General features: G+C 40.0%; 1 protein-coding gene across 1 annotated transcript; it reads right to left on the bottom strand.

Annotated features, from left to right (window-relative positions):
- Nucleotides 1–13,977: 13,977 nt before the first annotated feature.
- ARF6 (ARF GTPase 6) lies at nucleotides 13,978–18,400 on the bottom strand. The gene is made up of 2 exons (XM_081140178.1): nucleotides 17,815–18,400; nucleotides 13,978–17,714 (listed from the first exon to the last, which is right to left on the bottom strand). The coding sequence occupies exon 2, from the start codon at nucleotides 17,226–17,228 to the stop codon at nucleotides 16,701–16,703; it is 528 nt and encodes a 175-aa protein (XP_080996304.1). The 5' UTR covers nucleotides 17,229–17,714; nucleotides 17,815–18,400; the 3' UTR covers nucleotides 13,978–16,700.
- Nucleotides 18,401–21,812: the final 3,412 nt, after the last annotated feature.

The following is a 21,812-nucleotide window of genomic DNA, read 5'->3' as shown; positions in this document are numbered from 1 at the left end:
TAAAGAATAATGTCTTAATAGACAACTCTTGGATCAAAGAGGAAATAAAAATCGACATTTCAAAACATCTGAAATATAGCAGTAATGAAAACACTACAGATCCTTAGGGATACAACTGAAACACTGGTCCCAGGAAATCTCACAGCCATAAATAATAATTATGTCTAAATAAATAAGAAAGAAAAAATGAGAACTCCAAGCTCTGATCACTCGACATGTGCGTTTTATTTTTCTTGTTTCTTTTCTAAGGAAAACAGAATAAAACAATAAGGACAAAAGTAGAGATTAATGAATTGAAAAAACAGAGAAAGGGTAGACATACATCCCAATAGCTGGTGCTTTAAAAACGAAAAAGGCAAATAAAACCTCATCTAACAAGTCAAGGGGAGAAAAAGAAATCTTGGATACGCAACATAAATAAAACAAGGAAAAATTGCCACAGATACAGAAGAAATTAAAACACTCAACCTTTCGAATAAATTTGGAAACTTTGATGACATGAATACTTACCAAAGAAAGTATAATCTAACTGAGCTTCCCAAGACGAAACCCTGAACAGGCCAATTGCAGAGGAGAGGCAGGGGCCGTGGCCGGGGCTCCCCCTCAAGCTCCCGCCCCACGTGGTTTCTCAGGGGGATTCTACCAGACCAGTGTTCTCACTAATCCCTGTTCCCACAAAATTGACACTCGACTGCTAATTTTGTTCTTTAAAAATAAATCTTTGAAGCTGGTTGCAGAGTCGTCCTGTACTCAAAGAGTTGCAGGTTTGATTCCCAGTCAGGGCACTTTCTGGAGGCAACCGATCAATGTTTCTCTCTCTCTCCCCACCCTTCCTCTCTCTCTAAAATCATTAATATCCTCGGGTGAGGATTTTAAAAAAGGAGATCTTTAGCTTTTGGAATAATTGATGTGCCTTTAATCGCCCATGAAACACGAGAAAGGCAGGCTTTTTTTCTTGGGCAGCTCAGTGCTGTATGCGATAGCACATCCCTGCGAGGAAGTGATTCACTTTTGGTGGCTCTCTGGAATTTTTTCAATTTTTTCAGTATACATTCATTCTTAGAAAATTAATATGGATCAGAAGAGGAAGCACTGGTACACACATCTCCATTATTAACCTGAGATAACAGAGTAAATGTCTGTGTATAAAGCTGGTTGCAGGGTCATAGTAGACCTTTTGGTGACTGTGTTTCTTGGACCAACTGCTCTCTTTTTCCAGCTGAAAATTATGTTGGCTGGGAGCCGTGCCACAGAACCTCCACCCCGAGGAGTGACTCAGATAATTAGACAAAAGCATTTAAACCTCTCCAGGATTTTTTCAGGCTGCCCTCCTGACTTTCCTTCCTCTTAGTCAAAGAATTGGTGACTACACGTTTTGTGCAGTTGAAGGAAAGAAACTACCACCATTCATAAACCTATAATGACTGTTCTCAAAGGTATGAGTTGGTTCCTCATTCCCTTAAGAAAGTCTTTGTTCACTGAATATTTTTTTATGTATGGCATAATTTTTTAAACTTTTTGTTATGGATAATTTTAAACATACCAATGAATACCCATATGCTCATTCACTGAACTTCAACAATTACCAACTCATGGTTAATATTGTTTCATCTATAATCCCACTCCCCACTCCCAGATTATTTTAATACAAATCCTAGTCATATAATTTCATCTTGAAATATTTCAATGATACTAACCATAAATCTTGAATTTTATTTCTGCTTTCTTTTTAAATTATTAAACTAGAAGGAAGAAGGAAAATAAAACTAAAATCTATTGAGTGCTTACCATGCCAGATGTTATGCTAGAGACTTTCTCCTTACTACTGGGTGAGCCCTGCTGGGTGAACATTACAATTTCTATTTTTAGAAAACGAAACTGAGATTCAAACCTAGGTCTGTCTGACTCAAAACCCCACACTCTTTCCCCAAATCAGGGACGTCAGGCAGGGAACTAAAAGTGCCTGATAAAAGGTAAGAAGTGTCTTATATAACCTATTTAAGGAAAGGAGGACCTCTTCCCTCTTCAGGCTTCCTTCCATGCTGTGAATAACATCCACAACATCATACACAGGATGTTTCCAGATGCTATTTCCTCTAGTATTTCTAACACTGTAACCCAGAATCCAAAAGTCATACAGTTTTCTAAGTCACTATTTTGTTTCTCAGCAAAGCAACATGGACTCTAAGGTATACCAGTGGGCAACAGACTTTAGTTTTATTAAGATGAGACATGGAGCAAGAAAAAACAAAAACCAGCCTATTGAAATCATCATAGGTGTGAAAGGAGAAAAGTTAACATGTCTAAGCATATGGAAACAATAGCCCTGCCAACCATACTAATCAGAAGATTAGTTACCTAGGATATAATTTTAAAAATTTGTCATGCTGGTCTAAGATCCACACTCCATTCAACAACATATCCAACAAATAAAAGACTACCTGTTAGCATTTATTTAAAATGTTTTCCTCAAGATACCACTATATACTAGTACACTAAATAAAATTTTGTTTTGTCCTATAATTCAAGTTTGTCTCAATGACAAAAACAATAATTGTAAGATTCAAGTTGGTTTCCAAATACTAGGTTCTTGTGTGAAATGCATTCACTATCTTAAGTATCATTCAGGAACTGGAAAGAATAAAAACTGCTATCCAATCTTATAAGAGGGTTCAAATCACAAAGATAAGCAATCAGCCACAAAAAGCTGGAAGTTTTTCATATAACCGTACTAGTGTTTGCTTTGAGATACCTACCTCTTTACCCTCAAACCCGATCATTACAGTTCAGATTCTTTTGTTGCTGTTAATTCTCACTGGAGGATATATTTTCCATTGATTTTTAGAGAGAGCAGAAGTAGGGGAGTAAGGGAGAGAGAGAGAGAAACATTAATGTGAGAGAGACACACCCATTGGTTGTATCCCCCACCTGCCCCCACCGAGCCAGGGGATCGAACCTGCAACCCGGGTACATGCCCTGGACCAGGAATCAAACTCGAGACCCTTCTGTGCATGGGCCGACGTTCCAACCACAGAGCCACACCGGCCACGGGGACAGTTCAGACTTTTAAAGTGTTAAAAATAAGCCATAATGGAAAGTATTCATTTCAGTTAAGGGCTCAGGGTTCCTGAGAAACAATTCATGGTTTAGGAAAAAACTCAAGCATATCAGAAAGAAATATGATGTGTCAGTAGCTACCAGCACCTCAGGTTTAGCTATAACCTCAAATGTCTTGCTTTAAAAGCTGATTAAAAATCACTATTGGTTACCTAGAGCTAAATATATACACAAAGATACTGACATAATGCCTTATTACAAAATCACTACATATTTTCTTAGTTTGAAGTATATAATTACTATTTTAATATCCCTGTATTTCTACTAAATATTTGTTGAAAAAAATAAATGAATCCCAAATACTAATATGAATAGGTTTCTAAAAAAAATAATAATTCTACTTTTAATTTACTGATAGCAAGCAAGAAGATTTTTTAAATAATTCAGTGTTAAGTTCTCAAAGTCAAAGCCTCAGAAAAAAGGAAAGTTTTGGTTCATAGCCACTGACTCATTTCCTTAGTGAGTCAACCTCCTGGCTTTAACACTGCCTTGCCTTCCCCTCCCCCTTCCGATTTTAATTCAGTACAGGGGGGAAATAAACCACTGATACTATAGAGCTAGCTTTCCTGTGCTGCCACATCATATCTTTTAAATAAACCAAGTCTTTCTATAAGCCTTTATAATACTTTTGATATTAAAGTCCTATGATATAATTCAGGTAAACAGGGGATCAAACTCAAACATGCTACATGGATTTTTCTAAAAGTTATTGAAAAAGTTCAGGTATATTCCCCGCCCCCGTATAAATGAATAATCAGATTGTCCCTGACACAAAGATGATTTCATTAAAATGTGTATGCTTCTGCCACCCTGCACAAACATTTGAAAATAAGCCTGTGCTTCGTTTTTCCATGAATTTTTTAAATATTTATATGCCTCGAATGTTGAGGTCCTTATGAGTAAGTTCATGAGTTTACCTAACAGCAAGTCCAGACCCACAAGAACAAATGAAGAGAGAGAAACATCAATGCACCGAAGGCGCGTCCACGCGTGCCCTGAACTCCGGGCCAAACGCACAGCAGAAACGGAGTGCAGGGCCCTCCTGTCCGAGGCCTGCTCCAGAGGCTCAGAAATCCTGGGAACGGGCGCTGCCCTGGGGGGAGCACCTCGGAAACCCAGAGGAGCACCCCTTCCTCCCCACCATCTATTGCCCACCCCGGCCCCGAAGCCTTTCCCGCAGGGGCTGGTGGATGTATAGAGAAGAATGCTTGCGAGTTATTTAAAATCGCCAACTCTTTCACTCATCGGAGGGACAGCCTTCCTCAGACACTTCAAATAAGTCCCTGCCCCTCAAAAATGCTGCTTTGTCCCCAGGAGCACACAAAAGTGCCTGATCAAATGGATTGATGACAGATCTGCTGGATCACAGCTACCACGCCTTTCTGGATTGGATGTTTAAAATAATATATTGGCAGTTTCTTAGGCCTTCCCCCCTTCCTAAAGGCTACTGCTTCTGAGTCAACAAGACGGGTTTGAATATAGGCTCTCCCATTTAATAGTTGTGGCATCCTGGACAAAATGCTTACATTTTAGTGCATTAACTTTCTTAAAATGGGAGATAATATCATGTATTTTGCTAGTGTGTTGTGAGGATTACATTTAAAGCCTATAGCACATTGGCAGGCACACAATTATTCAGTAGTGTGTACTATTAATTAATTCCATATTCCATTTTGTGGTCCTGTAGATTTTTTCCCTCTTAACTCTTAAATCACTGTGCGAGAAAATACAGTTGAAAAATATGTGTTAGAAATGTGCAGATCCACTTATATGCGGATCTTTTTTAAATTTATGGTATTGATAAATATATACGGTACTTTCTCTTCCTTGTGATTTTCTTAACATATTTTCTCTGACTTACTTCATTGTAAGAATACAGTGTATAATACATATAAAATATGTGTTAATAAACTGTTTATGTTATCAGTAAGGCTTCCAGTCAACAGTTGGCCATTGAGGAAGTCAAAAGTTATATTTGAACTTTCAACTGTGATGGGGAGACAGGGGGATGTCAGTGTCCCTAACACTCGAGTTGTTCAAGGGTCAACTCTTTCTTAAAATTCAGAACTGATTTCGAAAGTATTAAAACCTCAGTTTGCAAATCTTAATTTCATAGGCATTAAGTTAATCAGCATGATGCCTGCATATTAGAAATTCTTTTAAATTTCACTCCATAGCTATGTGAGTGATAAATACAAATAAATTTTGAGTCTAGTCTCAGCTGTGTCACTAACTGTTGTGATTTACTGGACAAGTCATAGACACAGTGGCTTACTATCTGCATTTGTGAGATAGAGATGCCACCATCTATGTCTGTAATTATAGTGGAACTAGAATTTACTTGGGCATGGTCATTGTAGTCATTTCCAAGAGGAGAGCCCTAACTGTGTTTTATCCCTGCCACTTTAGTTTGGGGCCTAGAATGTTTTAGGCTTTTTGGACCTTGTGATCTCTGTCATAATTATTCAACTCTGCTTTTGCTATCCGGAAGCAGCCATAGACAACACACAAATAAATGACCATGGTTAGATTCCAATAAAACTTGACTTATAAAAGCAGGCAGTGGGCCAGATTTGGCTCATAGACCATAGTTTGCCAATATCTGGCCTAGAAAGTTCATCATATTTAGTGATCTTAACTGGTACTCTCTATTGCAGTTACTGAACTTATAGGCATGGTATTAGGAAAAAATAACCACCCTCTAAAAATGAACTGTACAGCACTGGCCACTATGGCTCAGTTGGTTGGGTATTGTCCTGTGCACCAAAAGGTTGCTGGTTCAATTCCTGGTCTGATGTCTTGCTCTCACATCAATGTTTTTGTTTGTTTTCTCTCTCTCTCTAAAAGAAAAAAAAAATCTTTAAAAATAAAATAAAGTTAGCGTGGTATTAAAGTCCCCTACTGTGACTGTACTGCTGTTGATCTCTCCTTTAAGGTCCTCCAGGAGTTTTTTTCTTTTTTTTTTTTTAAATATATTTTTACTGATTTCAGACAGAGGAAAGAAGAGGGAGAGAGAGAGATAGAAACATCAATGATGAGAGAGAACCATCGATCCACCACCCCCTGCATGCCCCCACTGGGGATCAAGCCTGAAACCCTGGCACGTGCCCTGACCAGGAATCAAACCCATAGGTCGATGCTCAAGCACTGAGTCATGCCAGCCTGATCTGAAGGTTTTTTCCTTTTTCTTTTTTTTCAGCCTGTGTGAGTCTTTTGTTCTGAGGTGGGTCTCTTGTAGACAACATATATTTGGGTCGTTTTCTTATTCATTCAGCTATCCTATGTCCTTTGGAGCATTTAATCCATTTATATTTAAGGTTATTATTGATAGGTACTTATCTATTGCTATTTTATTTCTTTATGCCTATGTTTCTCGTACTCTCTACACTTGATCTTAGCCAAAAGGCCGAGAAGCGATGTTTCTCGTACTCTCTATTTCAACTTCTTATTACAGCAGTCCCTTTAACATTTCTTGCAGTGCTGGTTTGGTGGTGATAAATTCCTTCAGTCTTTTTTTGTCTGGGAAGCTCTTTATTTCACCATCTATTTTGATTGATAATCTTGCTGGATAGAGTAGTCTTGGTTTCAGATCCTTGCTTTTCATTACCTTGAATACTTCATGCCATTCCCTTCTGGCCTGTAGTTTCTGATGAGAAATCAGCTGACAGCCTGATGGGAGCTCCTTTGTAGGTAACAGATTGATTTTCTCTTGCTGTCCTTAAGATTCTCTCTTGAATTTTTGGCAGTTTAATTATGATGTGTCTGGGTGTGGGCCTTTCTTCTTGCTTAGGACACTCTGTGTCTCCTGAACTTGTGTGACTTTCCTTGACCAGGTTAGGAAAGTTTTCTGCCATTATTTCTGCAAACAGATTCTCTAACCCTTGCTTACTTTTGACCTCTTCTGGAACTCCTATGATGTGAATATTGTTACATTTCATGTTGTCCCACAACTTCTTTAAATGGACCTGTTTTTTGTTTTTTCTTTTTGGTTTTCTGATTGACTTTTTCCTACTCTGTCGTCTTTTTTTTTTTTTTTTTAATGTATATCTTTATTGATTTCAGAGAGAGGAAAGGAGAGGGAGAGAGAGAAACATCAATGATGAAAGAATCATGGATCGGCTGCCTCCTGCACACACCCCCACTGAGGATCAAGCCTGAAACACAGGCATGTGCCCTAACTGGGAATTGAACCTTGATCTCCTGGATCCTAGGTTGATGCTCAACTGCTGAGCCATGCCAGTTGGGCCTACCCTGTCTTCTAACTTGATGATCTGATCCTCAGCTTCCCCTAATCTGCTGTTTATTTCTTCCAGTGTTTTTTTTTATTTCTACTATGTCAGAGGGATGGCAGGGGGAGGGGGAGGGGTGGGGAGAGATTAATCTAAGAATTTATATGCATATATGCATAACCCACAGACACAGACGATAGTGTGGTGAGGGCCTGGGGGGTAGGGATGCAGAGGGGAGGGGATCAATGGGGGGGGGGAGAAAGGGGACATTTGTAATACTTTCAACAATAAAGATAAATGAAAAAATAAAAAATAAATAAAAATGAACTGTACAATGTGATAGCCACTAGTCACATGTGGTTATTGAGCACTGGAATGTAGCTAGTCTGAACTGAGATGTGCTTTAAGTATAAAATATATACTTTTGGATTGTGAAGATTTTGTATGAAATAAAGAATGTAAAATATCTCATTAATAATTATTTTATACTGGTAACATTGAATATATTCAATATATTGGGGTAAGCATTATTAAGTTGATTTGACTGTTTCTTTTTACTTTTTAAAATGTGACTACTAAAATATTTAAAATTGCATATGTGGCTTGCGATATATTTATATTGGATAGTACTGCTCTAGGACAGAATAGTTATAAAAAAGAATATGCCTCTTTTCAAGATTGCCAATGAGATACTTTACCCAATTACTAAAGTGTCTCTATTCAAATCTGTGTATCCTGGTTTCTTTCTATCAATGGTGCTATCATTATCTTTTACATAAGAATTAAGATTAAAATCTTTTACTTTCTCCTTCCACAAATAATGTATGCCCACCAATTAATTTTATCTCACTTGTTTCTCATTTTCTTTATACTATATATTTTCTCACCTAAATTATTAAGTCTCTTGAAAGGACTTCTTTCGTTCAATCTCTACCCATGATCCTGAAACCCATGATTCTATACAAAGCTAAGATAAATATCCCTAAACATTGTGATTCTCTCTAGCTATATAAACATTTTAAAATTTCAGTGGCTCTCATTATACACAAAACAATATCCAAACTACTTGGTCTAGCTCTTGAGGCCTTCAAAAAATCTCATTTTCAACTTCCATTTTGAACCTTACCTCCTCTCCTACCACTCAAGTCAGACATAGAATTGCAGACAAAATATAGGCTACCCTGTATTTTAAATTTGAATTTCAGATAAACAACAATTTTTAATATATAATTTCAGTATATTACTTGGAATATACTTGTACTCAAAACTGTTTAACCCTGGCCAGTGTGGCTCAGTTGATTGAGCGTCGTCTTGTGCATTGAAATGTTACTGGTTCAGTTCCATCAGGGCACATGCCCAGGTTGTGGGTTTGGTCCTGGGTTGCAGGGGGAGGGGCAGGGGGGTGCAGGAGGCAACCTATTAATGTTTTTCTCTCTCTCCCTTTCTTTCTCTAAAATCAATTTTTAAAATATTTTTTTAAATAGTTTATGTGAAATTGAAATTTAACTGGGTGGCCTGTATATTTTTTTGCTAAATCTGGCAACCCTAGTCTCTGATAAGTCTATTCTCTATCTCCCAAATAGTTTATGTATCACTATCCTTGGTGCTTCTGCTCATACATTTTAATGAAATAATGCATGTAATGCACTTAGAACAGTGTCTAGCACACAGTGGGCATGCAATAAATATTAATACTATAATTCCTCTGACTTTGTGGGTCCAACTCAATTCTCACTGGCCTTTGCTAGCCCACTTCAGCCCACAGTATCTCTCTCTTCTGCCTAGTATTTGATAGAGTACTTACTTAATTTCAACATTTTAACCACGTCTTACCTAGCCTTAAGTTTCTATCTCATATAGAAGTTACTGACAAATAGAATTTTTAAGTAAGGCACTGTTGCATTTTACCAAAATTATCAACTTTTACTCATAAGTCCAGGCTTAAACTCACAAAGTACATGATTGAAGCACTCTAGCTTACCCTTGACTCTCAGCTCTTGTTGACAAAGGAATATAGCATTCTTTAAGTAAACCTCACTTACAAAAAATAAACTGTAATGGGATCTAAAAAGCAAGAAATTAACTTATTAAACAATACTAAAATGCCTGTAGTTATGAATTTATCAGGTAGAGATGCAATATAAATTGTGCACTCTAAATTTTCTAGAACTTATTTTTCTTTTCAACCATTTCATATAGGTAAAACTTTTTTCTTTTTTAAACATGTTTTTAAATGTATTGATTTGGGGAGAGGGGAGACAGAGCCAGAGAGAGGAACATCAGTTTGTTGTTCCACTTATTTATGCATTCACTGGTTTATTCTTGTGCGTGCCCTGACGTAGGATGGAACCCACAACCTTGGCATACCGGGAGGATGTTCTAACCAACTGAGTTGCCCTTCCAGGACTAAAACTTTTTCTTAAATCAAAAGGGGCATATATATAAATAAACATGCAAATAATCAGATCAGTGAAAACTTTTCCTATTTTTCACAATTATCTGTAAAATTCACAATCTATCAAGTAGTCATGTGATTTTTACAGAAAAAAATTCTCAAGCAGAGTCTAATGCCATGTTCTCCATTATTCAGATGTCTCAAATTATACAACTCAAAATCTGTTGATGATAGGTTTGCACAGTGGCAGTATCTAGCCAATGAGGTTTATCTGAGGTGCAATTATTGCTAATTGGAAAAATAAAAGATCTATTGATGATCAAATAAGAAAATTACAGGATATTACTCAAAGTAAGTTTTTTGTAAGCAAACACACACACAAATTAAGTATATTATTAACCACTGATTTACCTCAATCACACTTACAGTATAGTACAGACTACCTGAGTCCAAAGTCTGGCTCTGCTGCTTATTAACATATACCTCTCTGAGGCTCAGTTTTCTCAAATATGAAATGGGAGCTCTTTCCCCAAGGTTGTTGTGTGGATTAAGAAAATTCATATGCAGCCCTGCCTGTGTTGCTCAGTGGTTGAGCCTTCGCCCATGAACCGAGAGGTCACTGGATCGATTCCCAGTCAGGACACATGCCCAGGTTGCAGGCTCAATCCTCAGTAGAGGGCATGCAGCAGCAGCCTGTTGATGTTTCTACTTCTCTATTCCTCTCCCTTCCTCTCTCTCTAAATTAAAAACTTTTTTTTTAAAGAGAGAATTAATATGCATAAAATGCTTAGAACAATGACCAGCACATGGCAAATGATTTAAAAAATATTCTTATTATTCTTAAGAATGTTTCTCAGTTTGATCTCTTTAGTCCTAGACCTGACCTAGGGCTTATTAATAAAAACTAACTTTTAGAAATAAAAAGATAGAGAAAGCACTTTGGTTTACCACATTAGAATAAATTTTAAAGATCCAAATCCCTGCTTCTATAACGCCCATAAAAATTTGTTTTTCCCCTCTCATACGCTATGTCCTTTTTAGGCCAGCCCATTCAGCTGTAATGGGAAACAGCTTTTATGGTCAGGAACAACCAGATTCACACAGGTCTTCCTGGGAACTACAAGTATTTTATTTTTTATTTATTTATTTATTTAAAACATATCTTTATTGATTTCAGAGAGAGGAAAGGAAGGGGAGAGAGACAGAAACATCGATGAGAGAGTCACTGATCGGCTGCCTAGCCTGCAACCCGGGCATATGCCCTGACCGGAAATCGAACCCTGATCGCCTGGATCCTAGGTCGATGCTCAACTGCTGAGCCACGTCCGGCCGGGTGATTTTTTAAAGTCCATTTGTAAATGTCCTCTATAAAAAGTACTTCCAGCCCTAGCAGTTTTGGCTTAGTGGTTAGAGCCTTAGCCCGTGGACTGAGGGGTCCTGGGTTCGATTCTGGTCAAGGGCACATACCTCAGTTGCAGGTTTGAACCCCAGCCTTGAGGCATGTGCAGGAGGCAACCAATGGATGTGTCTCTCTCACATCAATGTTTCTCTCTCTCTTTCTCGCTCTCTCTCCCTTCCACTCTCTCTGAAAAGTAATGGAAAAAATATCCTTGGGTGAGGGTTAAAAAAAAAAGGAACTTCCATAACTCCTGCTAAATTACTGTTTAGTTTCTCTTTTAAGAGTTATAGATTCCCCCACCCTATGTAAGTAGTATAAACTCTAGGCAAGAAATAATTCATGTGTGAAGAAAATTATTTTTCCTTGTTTGTTAGTTACAGGAACAATACTAGAAGAAACCAAATATCATACAACATTCTACTTTCCAAGTCAATAAAACACATCCTCTTATAAAGGTTCATAATATAAAATACTGGACCCAGGACTTGATTCTAGTAGTACAACTGCCTAACAGCCGCAGTTCAGTGACGTTACCTGAACCTATTCCAAATTAATCTAGGTTATCTGGAGGCACTATAACAGAGTACATTTAACTCGTACCCAAAGACCAGCGAAACTGCTATAAAAATAAGGAAAATAGTTTTAATGAAATGATTCAATAAAATTTTACAGAATGTTAAAATTGAAACTGAAAAACTACTGATTTCACATATTTAAACTTAGGGAAAAAGAAAATCCCAGTTAGACTACTCACTAACAAGTCTCAAGGGTCCCTAAATATTCAAAAGTAGTAAATTGTACATGCCATTATATCCTCAAGTTTTTATTAGACTCATTCATTTAACAATGGATTTTACTTTAAATTGTTGGTATTATTTTTAAGAATTGGGCTTTAGATGTGGGGTCAACAAACATTTTTCAGAGGGCTAGATAGTATTTAGGCTTTTCAGGCTAAATACTGTCTCTGCTGCATATTCACTTTGTTGTTGTTGTTTGTAGTCTTTAAAAACCCTTTAAAAATGTAAACACCATTCTTAGCTCAGTTCCTATAAAAACAGGCTACAGCCAGATTTGCCCTTGGCCATAGTTTCCCTACCCCAGCTTCACACAGTATATATTATCTTTTTTGTTACTGTGTCAATTACACTGATATTTTTCTTCCTTCAAATATTTGTTCAAATGTCACCTTCTCAATGAGGCCTTCTCTGAACATATATAGAACATAGTACATAAGACATAGTGTATCACCTAACATTCTTATTTATCATCTGATCTCTCTTCACCTCCATCCCTGCCCACCACCACCAAGATAAGTTCTATGAAGGCAGATAGTTTTTTTTCACTGATGTTTCTTCTGTCCCTAGAACAGTGTCAGGATTATCAGTAGGTGCTTAATAAATAAATCTACCCTCACACTTATAAAGCAAATACTATGGAGGAAATATATAGTATCCTAATGAAATAATTTAACAAGTGAAAAGGTATTTGAGGACAAGATTGACAAATACTTTCACTTTAAAATTGTTTCTATTCATAAAGCATTTTAAAAGGGAAAAAAAGGTTCAAAATTAAAAGCATTTTCTTACTGCCCCACAACATGAGGTTCTCTCTTATATAGTAATTCCCTGGAAGTTTACAATTACTTTAGCTTATTTAATAACGTATTTCAATTGTCATTCCTAAACCCCTCCACAGACCTGTTCTGCCTCTTTGACCTCATTTGTAAGTACTCCCTGCCCACTCAACTCACTAATCCAGTCTGGCAACTTTAAAAGTTTGGCGAAGCAGAGAAAAGTTACTTTGCCTCATCTATGGCTCCATCCCTTAATACACTCTTTTAATAAACTTCCTAATATTGTAATCTTTCCTACTTTGTCCTTACCATTCAATATAAAGAAAGCAAAAAGCTGTTTCTAATGAGTGTTATACTCCAAATACATTATTCTCAGGGACTAGTCAGACTTGTTACTTTTAACTGCTATATGTGGCTTTACAATTTTTATCTGTTAAAAAAAAGACACAAGATTTGCCTTACCATCACCCTGATATATACTTTGCAAGGTACTGAGAAAATAACTGGGAATTTATTAAGTGCCACCACCATTCGGATTATAGCTACTATATTTCTAAACTTATTTAAAATACAAAAACCCACTAAAGACTAAAATCGTTTCTACTGCTATCACTGATAAATTGGTACTTGATAACCATTAGTAAATGACAATACTAAATATATTAATAACATTAATGTGGGGGTTAAGTCACACTAGAGATCACACTAAGACATTCTAAAATCAAACTACAACTGCTGATAAGAGGGAATGCTTACAGGAAAAGAAATGTGTTTTAAAAAACCTTTTATCCAACAAGGTATTCATCTCCTTTATAAATGGCTACAATTCTGCCATTCTTATCAGACAAGCAACAAAGTCCAACTTTAAAATCCAAGTCAGTTAGTTGTTAAGGGTTAAGATGACTCTTCAGGCCAATTCTTTATAGACACAATTCTGTAACCCTAAGAATGCTAAGGTTGTCATTTTGAAAAAAACTAGCATAATAAAAACTGCTATAGAACTTTATTTTCTAAAAATTATTTTCAACTGTTTTTGTGTCCTAAATTATCATAAAACCAGATTAATTTTGGTGGAACTAAATCAGGGCAAAACCTCCTTATAGAGCTAGCTTGTAATCAAGAACCAAATTGATTCTTTTTGTCCTTAAAAAAGCTAGGTGACTCCCAAATTAAGGAACTTTATACCGTATGTCCTTGGAGAATAACATGGCCCAACACACGTCCCACTTAATCTAGTTCAAAGGAGTAACATAACGTGAGAAACTGCACTGTGTAATTCCTTTATTTTCTGCATATTAGTGCTTTACCAACACTACAACCATTAAGAACACAATTCCAGGTACTGTACTTTTTAGTCTGGGGCAATCAGTCTACAGACTCATTTACTTATATCAGACAAGATTAACCTCATTCAAAACTTACTGGTTTATAAATTCACATAAATACAGAAATCGATGCAATTAAACAAAAACTTCAGGATCTCATTTTAAAAATTCTTAGATTATAACTGTCAATGCAGGCTAGCCTGCGCCATGATCAGCAATAGTTATGGTTCAATTTAACTACATCAAGTATCAGCCTTTTATATTCTTAAAAAAAAAGTGAAAAATACAATTTCTTACCAAAAGGTTTAGGATTTTTCAAATTTCAAATATTTGCTTCCCCCCTCTCCACCCCCTTGTTATTTGACATTTCAATTAAACTAAAAATAACCACATCTCACCTGCAACATTCAACAGCAATCACTTGATATATAAAATTTTAACTATGCCCCCAGTTACTTTAAGACACAAAAAAATGGCTGCCTATCAATCTAACTCTCATAAGTTAGAAATACTACATTTAAGAATTAACATGAGGGTTTCAAGTTTCCTCCAGTTTAGGCATTTATACCTTTGTGCTTGTCTTGTTTCAGGATGTTATTATAGCATTGATATTTGTATTACCCATGTATGTACCTTAATGTAATCATTTAAAACACTAAGAATTAAATTTATGGTGGAGCCTTGGGAATCTTAAAAGCAACTAAAATGTTCTTAGATGTGTCTGCCAGCTTCATTTCTAGAGATACTTCTACTAAAGTGAAACTGAAAATTTTGTACTTTTGCTGCATTTTTAATTCAGAAATCCCTCTGCACCATCAGGGGCCTACAGCATAGCACCTTTGCTCATCTGCTTTAAGTAAAATGTTTGTCAAGAGTTTTACTTTGAATAGTTTTTTTGTAGCTTTATGTTTCTCATACATCTTTGGTAAAAGCTCCATTATACAATATGGCCAAAGCACGAAGGACCAATACTGTCCAACTATATACCATGATATCCCGCTCAATTTTAGTTTTCAGACACCCTCATAAAACCCACATCTTTTCCTGTATACTGCTTTTGCAGTCTACATTTCTGAAATTCCCTAAGTTTAATTCCTTGAGGATCTCTAAAATTAATCCTTAAGGCTATATAAGAACCAGATGCTGCTTCACAATTCTCTACCAGGCATTAACATTTGGTTCAAAGTATTTTCACGCTGGTCTCAATAGTCTAAGTTACTGGTCCTAACCAGACAAGCAAGTAATCTTGTTAGGATCTGGATATCACCAAGTGAGCACACTGCTTACCCTTTAAGAAAAATAAGTTTACATTCATCGTCATCTGTAGGTTCTTTCTCTTCATTCTACTTCCCCTGTAATTGTCATTCCTCAAGTCTACACGTCATTCATTCATCACATTTCCTTCCTTAAAGGAGATAGTGTATTAGAACCAACAGGATCTGACTTACTATTTGCATGAGTTAATCCTACAATCACACAGAATTAAATACTTTTTTTATAAAACATCTTTTCCAGTGATCTTATTAATGGAGATGTGGATCACTCATCTATAAAAAAGATTTTTATCTTCAATCAGTTGCTGTAATGTGAAAACAGGAATGTCTATTTTTCCAACTAGGTAAAAGGTGCATACAATTTGAATTGTTAAATGCTTTATTAATGAACAAAGTAAACATCCTAGTAATTTAAAAACTGTTGGTCTTAGACATTTGAAACATGGTAAAAGTATATATTCCAGTTTTGCCCAAAAGTCCCTTAAAATATCTACAAATATTTCAACTGTGTAGTTATACCATTATTGCTCCATTTTCTGGAAAGTTTTTAAAGTTAAAAAAGGGAAAACGCAGCAAAGATGCTAACTTTGCAGTGAAAAAAATTTTGTGTTCAACAGGTTACAATTTCATATTCTTATGCAGTGTAAATTAGCTATGTAATGGGGAATTTGAGTTTAATCCCTACTCATGCATGATGTATGTTTCAGAACTTAATAGCTGGCATTTCAAAGAACTTCTTATATTACCTTTTTAACATACTGATGTGCAACTGGAACATATTACGATATTACTCATTATTTGCCACTGTAGGCTAAGTTAACTATACTGGTCTTAGATATAAAAGGTCATATTTGAAATTACTAAGTTAAAGTTAGAACTCAAAAGGGAGGGGGGAAAGGCCTTAAATATAAAAGACAAACGGCAGTTTGATTAAGCAATAATTTTCAGTTTACTAGATGAAACAGACTTGCAACATAGTCTGCATGAATGCAAAATAAGCCATCTACAGCAAGTGATAAGGAAACTGGGCAAAAAGAAAAAAAAGCATACAATGGGAAAAAAATTCTTTCAAAATAAAAAAATCATACCATTATTATAAAGGACTTTACCAAGAATTGCTATATTTTCCCCATCCCATTTCCTGGAAGTTAACAAGAGCATCTAGCACTTTGTGTTCATGTCAAATGTCAGATCGGAGCATCCTAACGCAAAGCAAAAGAAGAAAGAAAACAAAAAGGAAACCCCCTAACCCCCCCAAACCGTAGAACAGTAACTCCAGAGTTCAAATTCAAGAGAAAGTGGCAATTTGAAAGAGGTGATGGTGGCGATAATCCTATGAATGGGTTTTTGATTTCTCTCCTTCCGGGGGGATGGGTGGAGAATGCTCATTAGGATTTGTAGTTAGAGGTTAACCATGTGAGCCCCTCATAGAGTCCGTCCCCTGTGGTGGCACAGGAGGGCTGCACATACCAGTTCCTGTCCCGAATCCGGGTCAGGCCCAGTTTCTCCTGGATCTCGTGGGGTTTCATGGCATCAGGCAGGTCCTGCTTGTTGGCGAAGATGAGGATTATGGCGTCCCTCATCTCCCGGTCATTGATAATGCGGTGCAGCTCCTGGCGGGCCTCGTCGATGCGGTCGCGGTCGGCGCAGTCCACAACGAAGATCAGACCCTGGGTCCCGGTGTAGTAATGCCGCCAGAGCGGCCGGATCTTGTCCTGGCCGCCCACATCCCACACGTTGAACTTGACGTTTTTGTAAGTCACCGTCTCCACGTTGAAACCCACGGTGGGGATGGTGGTCACCGACTGGCCCAGCTTCAACTTGTACAGGATTGTTGTCTTGCCGGCCGCGTCCAGGCCCAACATGAGGATCCGCATTTCCTTGTTCCCGAAGATCTTGGATAGCACCTTCCCCATCGCGTCGGAGGAGCCGGGGCCGGGGGCATTCAGGTGTCCCGGGTCCCCTCAGCCAACAACGCCGCCGCCGCCGCGAAACCGAAACGAAGCCTCCCAGCCGCGAGGGCGCCCGTGCGGCCTGCGTGGGAGTTGCCTCCTCGGGGCAGAGGCCAGGGCCCGCCGCTCACTCGGGCATCACCGACCGCACAACTTGATTCCTCCAGTCGCCGCTGCTGCCGGGGCCCTGAGTCTGCGACCGGAGAGCCGCCGCCCTGCTGAGGCGCGGCCCGGCCCGGAACTGCCCTTCCCCCCGCAGGCGCCGCGCGAGCGCCGCTGCGGTTCCCGCTCCTCCGCCTCCTCCTCCCAACTCCGCGGGAGACTACGACCCTCCGGTCCTCCCGCCGGTCCGCGAGCACCGGGCTCCCTACCGACCCAGGCCACCCAAGAGGCAACGAGGCTCCGGCGGCTCGTCAGGTCATTGATCCTCGCGGGAACTCGGTGCGCTGCCTGCGGAGACACAGAGAAGGAGACGAGAGTTACTGCCGGAGTTCCAGAGGGGAACGGGGGCCGAGGTGGCCCGCCTTTCCAGCTCAACCCGGGAGGTTACCTCTAGCCGCCGCCCAGAGCGCGGGCTCCCTCCGGCCGCCACCTCCTCCTCCCAGCTCTGCCGCCGCCGCCGCCGGAAAAGGCGCCGAAGAAACCGCCTCACTTCCCCTCCCGACTACGCACGCGCAACACCGGCCGCCCGTTCGGACCAGAGCGACCTCTGTAAGGAGAGCGGCCCGCGCGCCAAGCGTCGCGGGCGCCGCGCGCACAAGGGGCGGGGCTACGGCGGCCTGGAGGGCTCGCAGGTGCGGCCGTCCCCCCAGACCCGCGAATCTCGGACTCCGACCGCCGCCCACCTGTCGCTACTCTAGCGTCTCCTCCCTTCTCTGCTTTCTTCTTTCCCACCCCCCACACCCCTCGAACTGGTGGAGCAAAAACACTAGGGAGCCGCACAGGGTGGGGCCCGCGGGTAGCCCGCTCCCCTGACGGACGCCCCCCCGGCTGCTGCTTGGTCTCTTCTCAGACCTCGCTGGCCGCCGGGTGCTCCCGGAGTTCCTTCCGTACCGGCCCTGCCTGCGCGCTCCCTTGCCTCGGGAAAGCCCTGTCTGCTGTTTTTACCTTCCCCCAGCCCTTCCTCCGCTTCCTTTATTCCTCGTGCTCCGTGCGTTTCCTGAAAGGCACGTGCGAGACAACTGTTTCCTGTGGAATCTGCCAGTCAGTGAGTGCGCTGCTTTCACCAGCGCGGGTTTGCTCTGAAGCCCAGCTTTTAAGTGTTTGAGCCCAATCTTTACACATCTCGTCACGTCCAGTCCTCGTTTCCAAAAATAATTACAGTATTATCAAGAGCTCTGTGCCTTGCCACATTTTTAACTTTTTAGAATGTGGTAACTTTTCCTATTTAAATATATCCATGTATTAGTAGCTTCTCACCCACCACCCGTTCTTAACGTTAAGAGGCCTAGATGATAAAATCTTAGAATTTGAATTTGAAAGGATTTAGAATCTGAAAGACTACTGTGGCCTGGATCTAGGCATTTACCCTTTATAAGTTTGTTATCTCATGTGTTAACAGTGTAGTACTGGCCTTGCTCCCTGCACTCCATTTGAGGTTTAAATAATATGAGGGAACTTTTATGTACCAAGTGGTTTGTGATAAAGTTAGGCTTCAAGTTAAAATGAGGCAAAACTTAAAATAAATGAACCAAGGGGAGGAGAAACAGGAATTTTTCTTTTTTTCTTTTTTCTTTTTTAGGAAGATTGCGTAACAGCACATGGTAACATACTTTTTTTTTGATAATTTAAGAAAGTGTGATGGTAGATAGGTTAAATGATAACCTTATACGCTTCATGCGTGAATTAAACTTAACTAAAGTTATTAATATTTGGACAATGATCTAATTACATTCCATCTGCCTTAATATGCACTTAACTCCAAGAGCCCTGTGGGATAGGTAGCATTAATATGGCCCCTTTACACTTAAGGAAACTGGGTTTTCGAAGAGATCCCAAGGTCTCACTTGCAGCAACTAAGAGGAGGAGCCAGGATTCAAACAGAGCCTGACTGAGAGCTTTGTGCTGTATAGCCCAAGCCACAAAACTACTTCCTTGGGAAAAATCCCTTTGGCTGGGAGCCTCACTTTCCTGCCATCTCTACGTGGACAGCCCTCCTGGACGTTTTCCCTGGTAAACTTGCTCTCTGCCAAGGCAAAACAGGAAGAAGCCTGCCTTTCTCCCGTGTCCCAGCATCCCGGAGGGTCAAATGGAGGCTGCTTGGAGAACGAGCGAGCTGGCCTTGCTTGAGGAAGGACAGATTACCTATGTCTCTGTCGCCCCCTCCTGCCCCAAAGGAGAACTTCACATGCCCACAGCCCTTGGGGAGCATCCCAAGCCCAGCGCAGGCTGGAAGAGGGGGTTGGGAGCAGTGCTTCCTAAGGCATCCATGAAGAAGGATCAAGGCATGGTGGGTTTTTTAACTTGATGTTAATTTTTTGTAAAGTGCAATAAAAATGAATTAGTTAAAAAAAAACCTGAAACGCTGCTTGAATGATGTGATAATGTCAAATTGCTTAAAAATTTCTAAATACTCAAGTTCTCAGTAAGTATTTTCTGTACTTGTCTTCATATAGGCAGGTAACAATAGTCCGTGAGCCAGCACTGGTCCAGGGACCACTGGAGTAGAACTGGCCAACAGATCACTGCTAGCCCGAGGTCACATTCTCTGGGGTATTGCCACAACAGCCTGCAAGGATTCCTGTGCCATTCTGAGACTTGGGTCCTGCTGCTGACTCAGAGTGCAGCTCTGGACCTGCAGCTATAGCAGAGGTGTAACTTAAGCCTGAGAGAGTCCTAGGGACAGTGCCCAGAAGCCAGGCCCTGGGCTCTGCTTTCCCTGTCTATGTGATAGACCAGCAGGAAGGCTGACTGTCCAAGCCAAGGAGGCCTCTAGAAGTATAACTCCTTCCTGGGACAAGCTGGGGGGGGGGGGGGTTGTAAACTGATACGGTAGCAAGCTCTGGGTTTGATTCCAAAATAGTACAGCCACATCACCTTACCACTCTGAACTTCCTCTTCCACAAATGTAAAAGAGGAGAAGGTCAGGTGCACTGTGAGTCCCTTGTAAATCTAACGTGCTCGTCCTGGGAGATCGACTGCCTGCCCTCAAGGAGGGGCAGCAAGACTAATGCCCCACCAATAGGACAAACAGACTTAGTGGAAGTGGACATTAATTGTGCCTTGCAGGCTGCCCCCAGGGCTTCTTCAGGAATAAGGAAGACCCAGAGCTGGAGAGACTAGAAAGGGAGGAAGCAAATATATTATCCATTTGGATCAATTTAATTGCTGAGATGGGGGATCAAGCCTGGCACTGTTTCTCAGCAGTTGAGGCAGAGAAGCGAGTGCCTTAAGTCACAGAGCGCTTTTATTATAAGGAGGTATGGCTGCCAATTCCTCAGAGGATACACACTTTGTGCTGGCCCTAAATTTTAAAAGAATTTTTCACATGTGACCTTATTTACAGGACAGTAAGGACACAGTAGCCTCCACAAGTTTTATGGCAAAAGCAGAAGTGGTTTTTATGTGGCTGTTTCTTCCCAAAACCTTGGAGGAATGCCAAGGGCACACCAGATAGCTTTGCAGCTGAGTAACTGTCTTCTTAGTTTCTGGACAAGAAATGAACTTGAGCATATTAAAAGGAAAAGTCAAACTTGCTAAGTAAACTACACAGGAGGCAAGGCCATAGTAAAGTGCACTTGGTTTCCTCTTAGCTGGGTCACTGGTGGATATACAAACCTGCCTTTCCTTTCCAAGGTACGGGCTGACTTTCTCACCCCTGGGCAAACAGGTGCCAACCTTGCCTGCCTGACTCCCACACCCTGGCCTGGGACACTGGCATGAAGAGGCAAATTTAGCCATTCCTATCATTAGCCACTGATGGGCAGCATTGAGCAAGCAATTGAAGAGCAAACTTTCAAAAATTCCCTTTGTAAGCAAAGCCATTCAACTTGTATGCAATTCTACCAATCTACTAATTCTGTTAATCTTGAAAATCCAATATTCAGCTGTTTTCATAATTTAAACGGTGTAAAAATGAAACAGCGGCTCCCATAGTAGGAATTATTTATCAGATTCACTTTTTAATATTTTAAATGTCAATCCATCCTATGAGAGGTACCAAAGAAATGCTAACATTTTCTGGACACAAATTGTGCTGTTTTACATGTACCATTTCATTTAATCTTACAGGAACTCTGTGAGATATTGTCATTATCCCCACCATGCATATAAAGAAACAGGGAGTGCCCGGCCGGGCGTGGCTCAGCGGTTGAGCATCAACCTATAATCCAGGAGATCGTGGTTCAATTCCAGGTCAGGGCACATGCCCGGGTTGCAGGCCCTATCCCCAGTGGGGGGCGTGCTGGAGGCAGCCGATCAATGACTTTCTCATCATTGATGTTTCTCTCTCTCTCTCCCTCTCCTTTCCTCTCTGAAATCAATAAAGATATATATATTTTAAGAGGATTTTCCTGCTGGAGAATAGGTGTTTAAAAAAAAAGAGAGAAA

This window comes from Miniopterus schreibersii, assembly GCF_964146895.1.
Source record: "Miniopterus schreibersii genome assembly, chromosome: 1".
NCBI lineage: Eukaryota > Metazoa > Chordata > Mammalia > Chiroptera > Miniopteridae > Miniopterus > Miniopterus schreibersii.
Note: the sequence above shows the minus strand (reverse complement) of the source record. Positions and strands in the feature narration are given on the sequence as shown.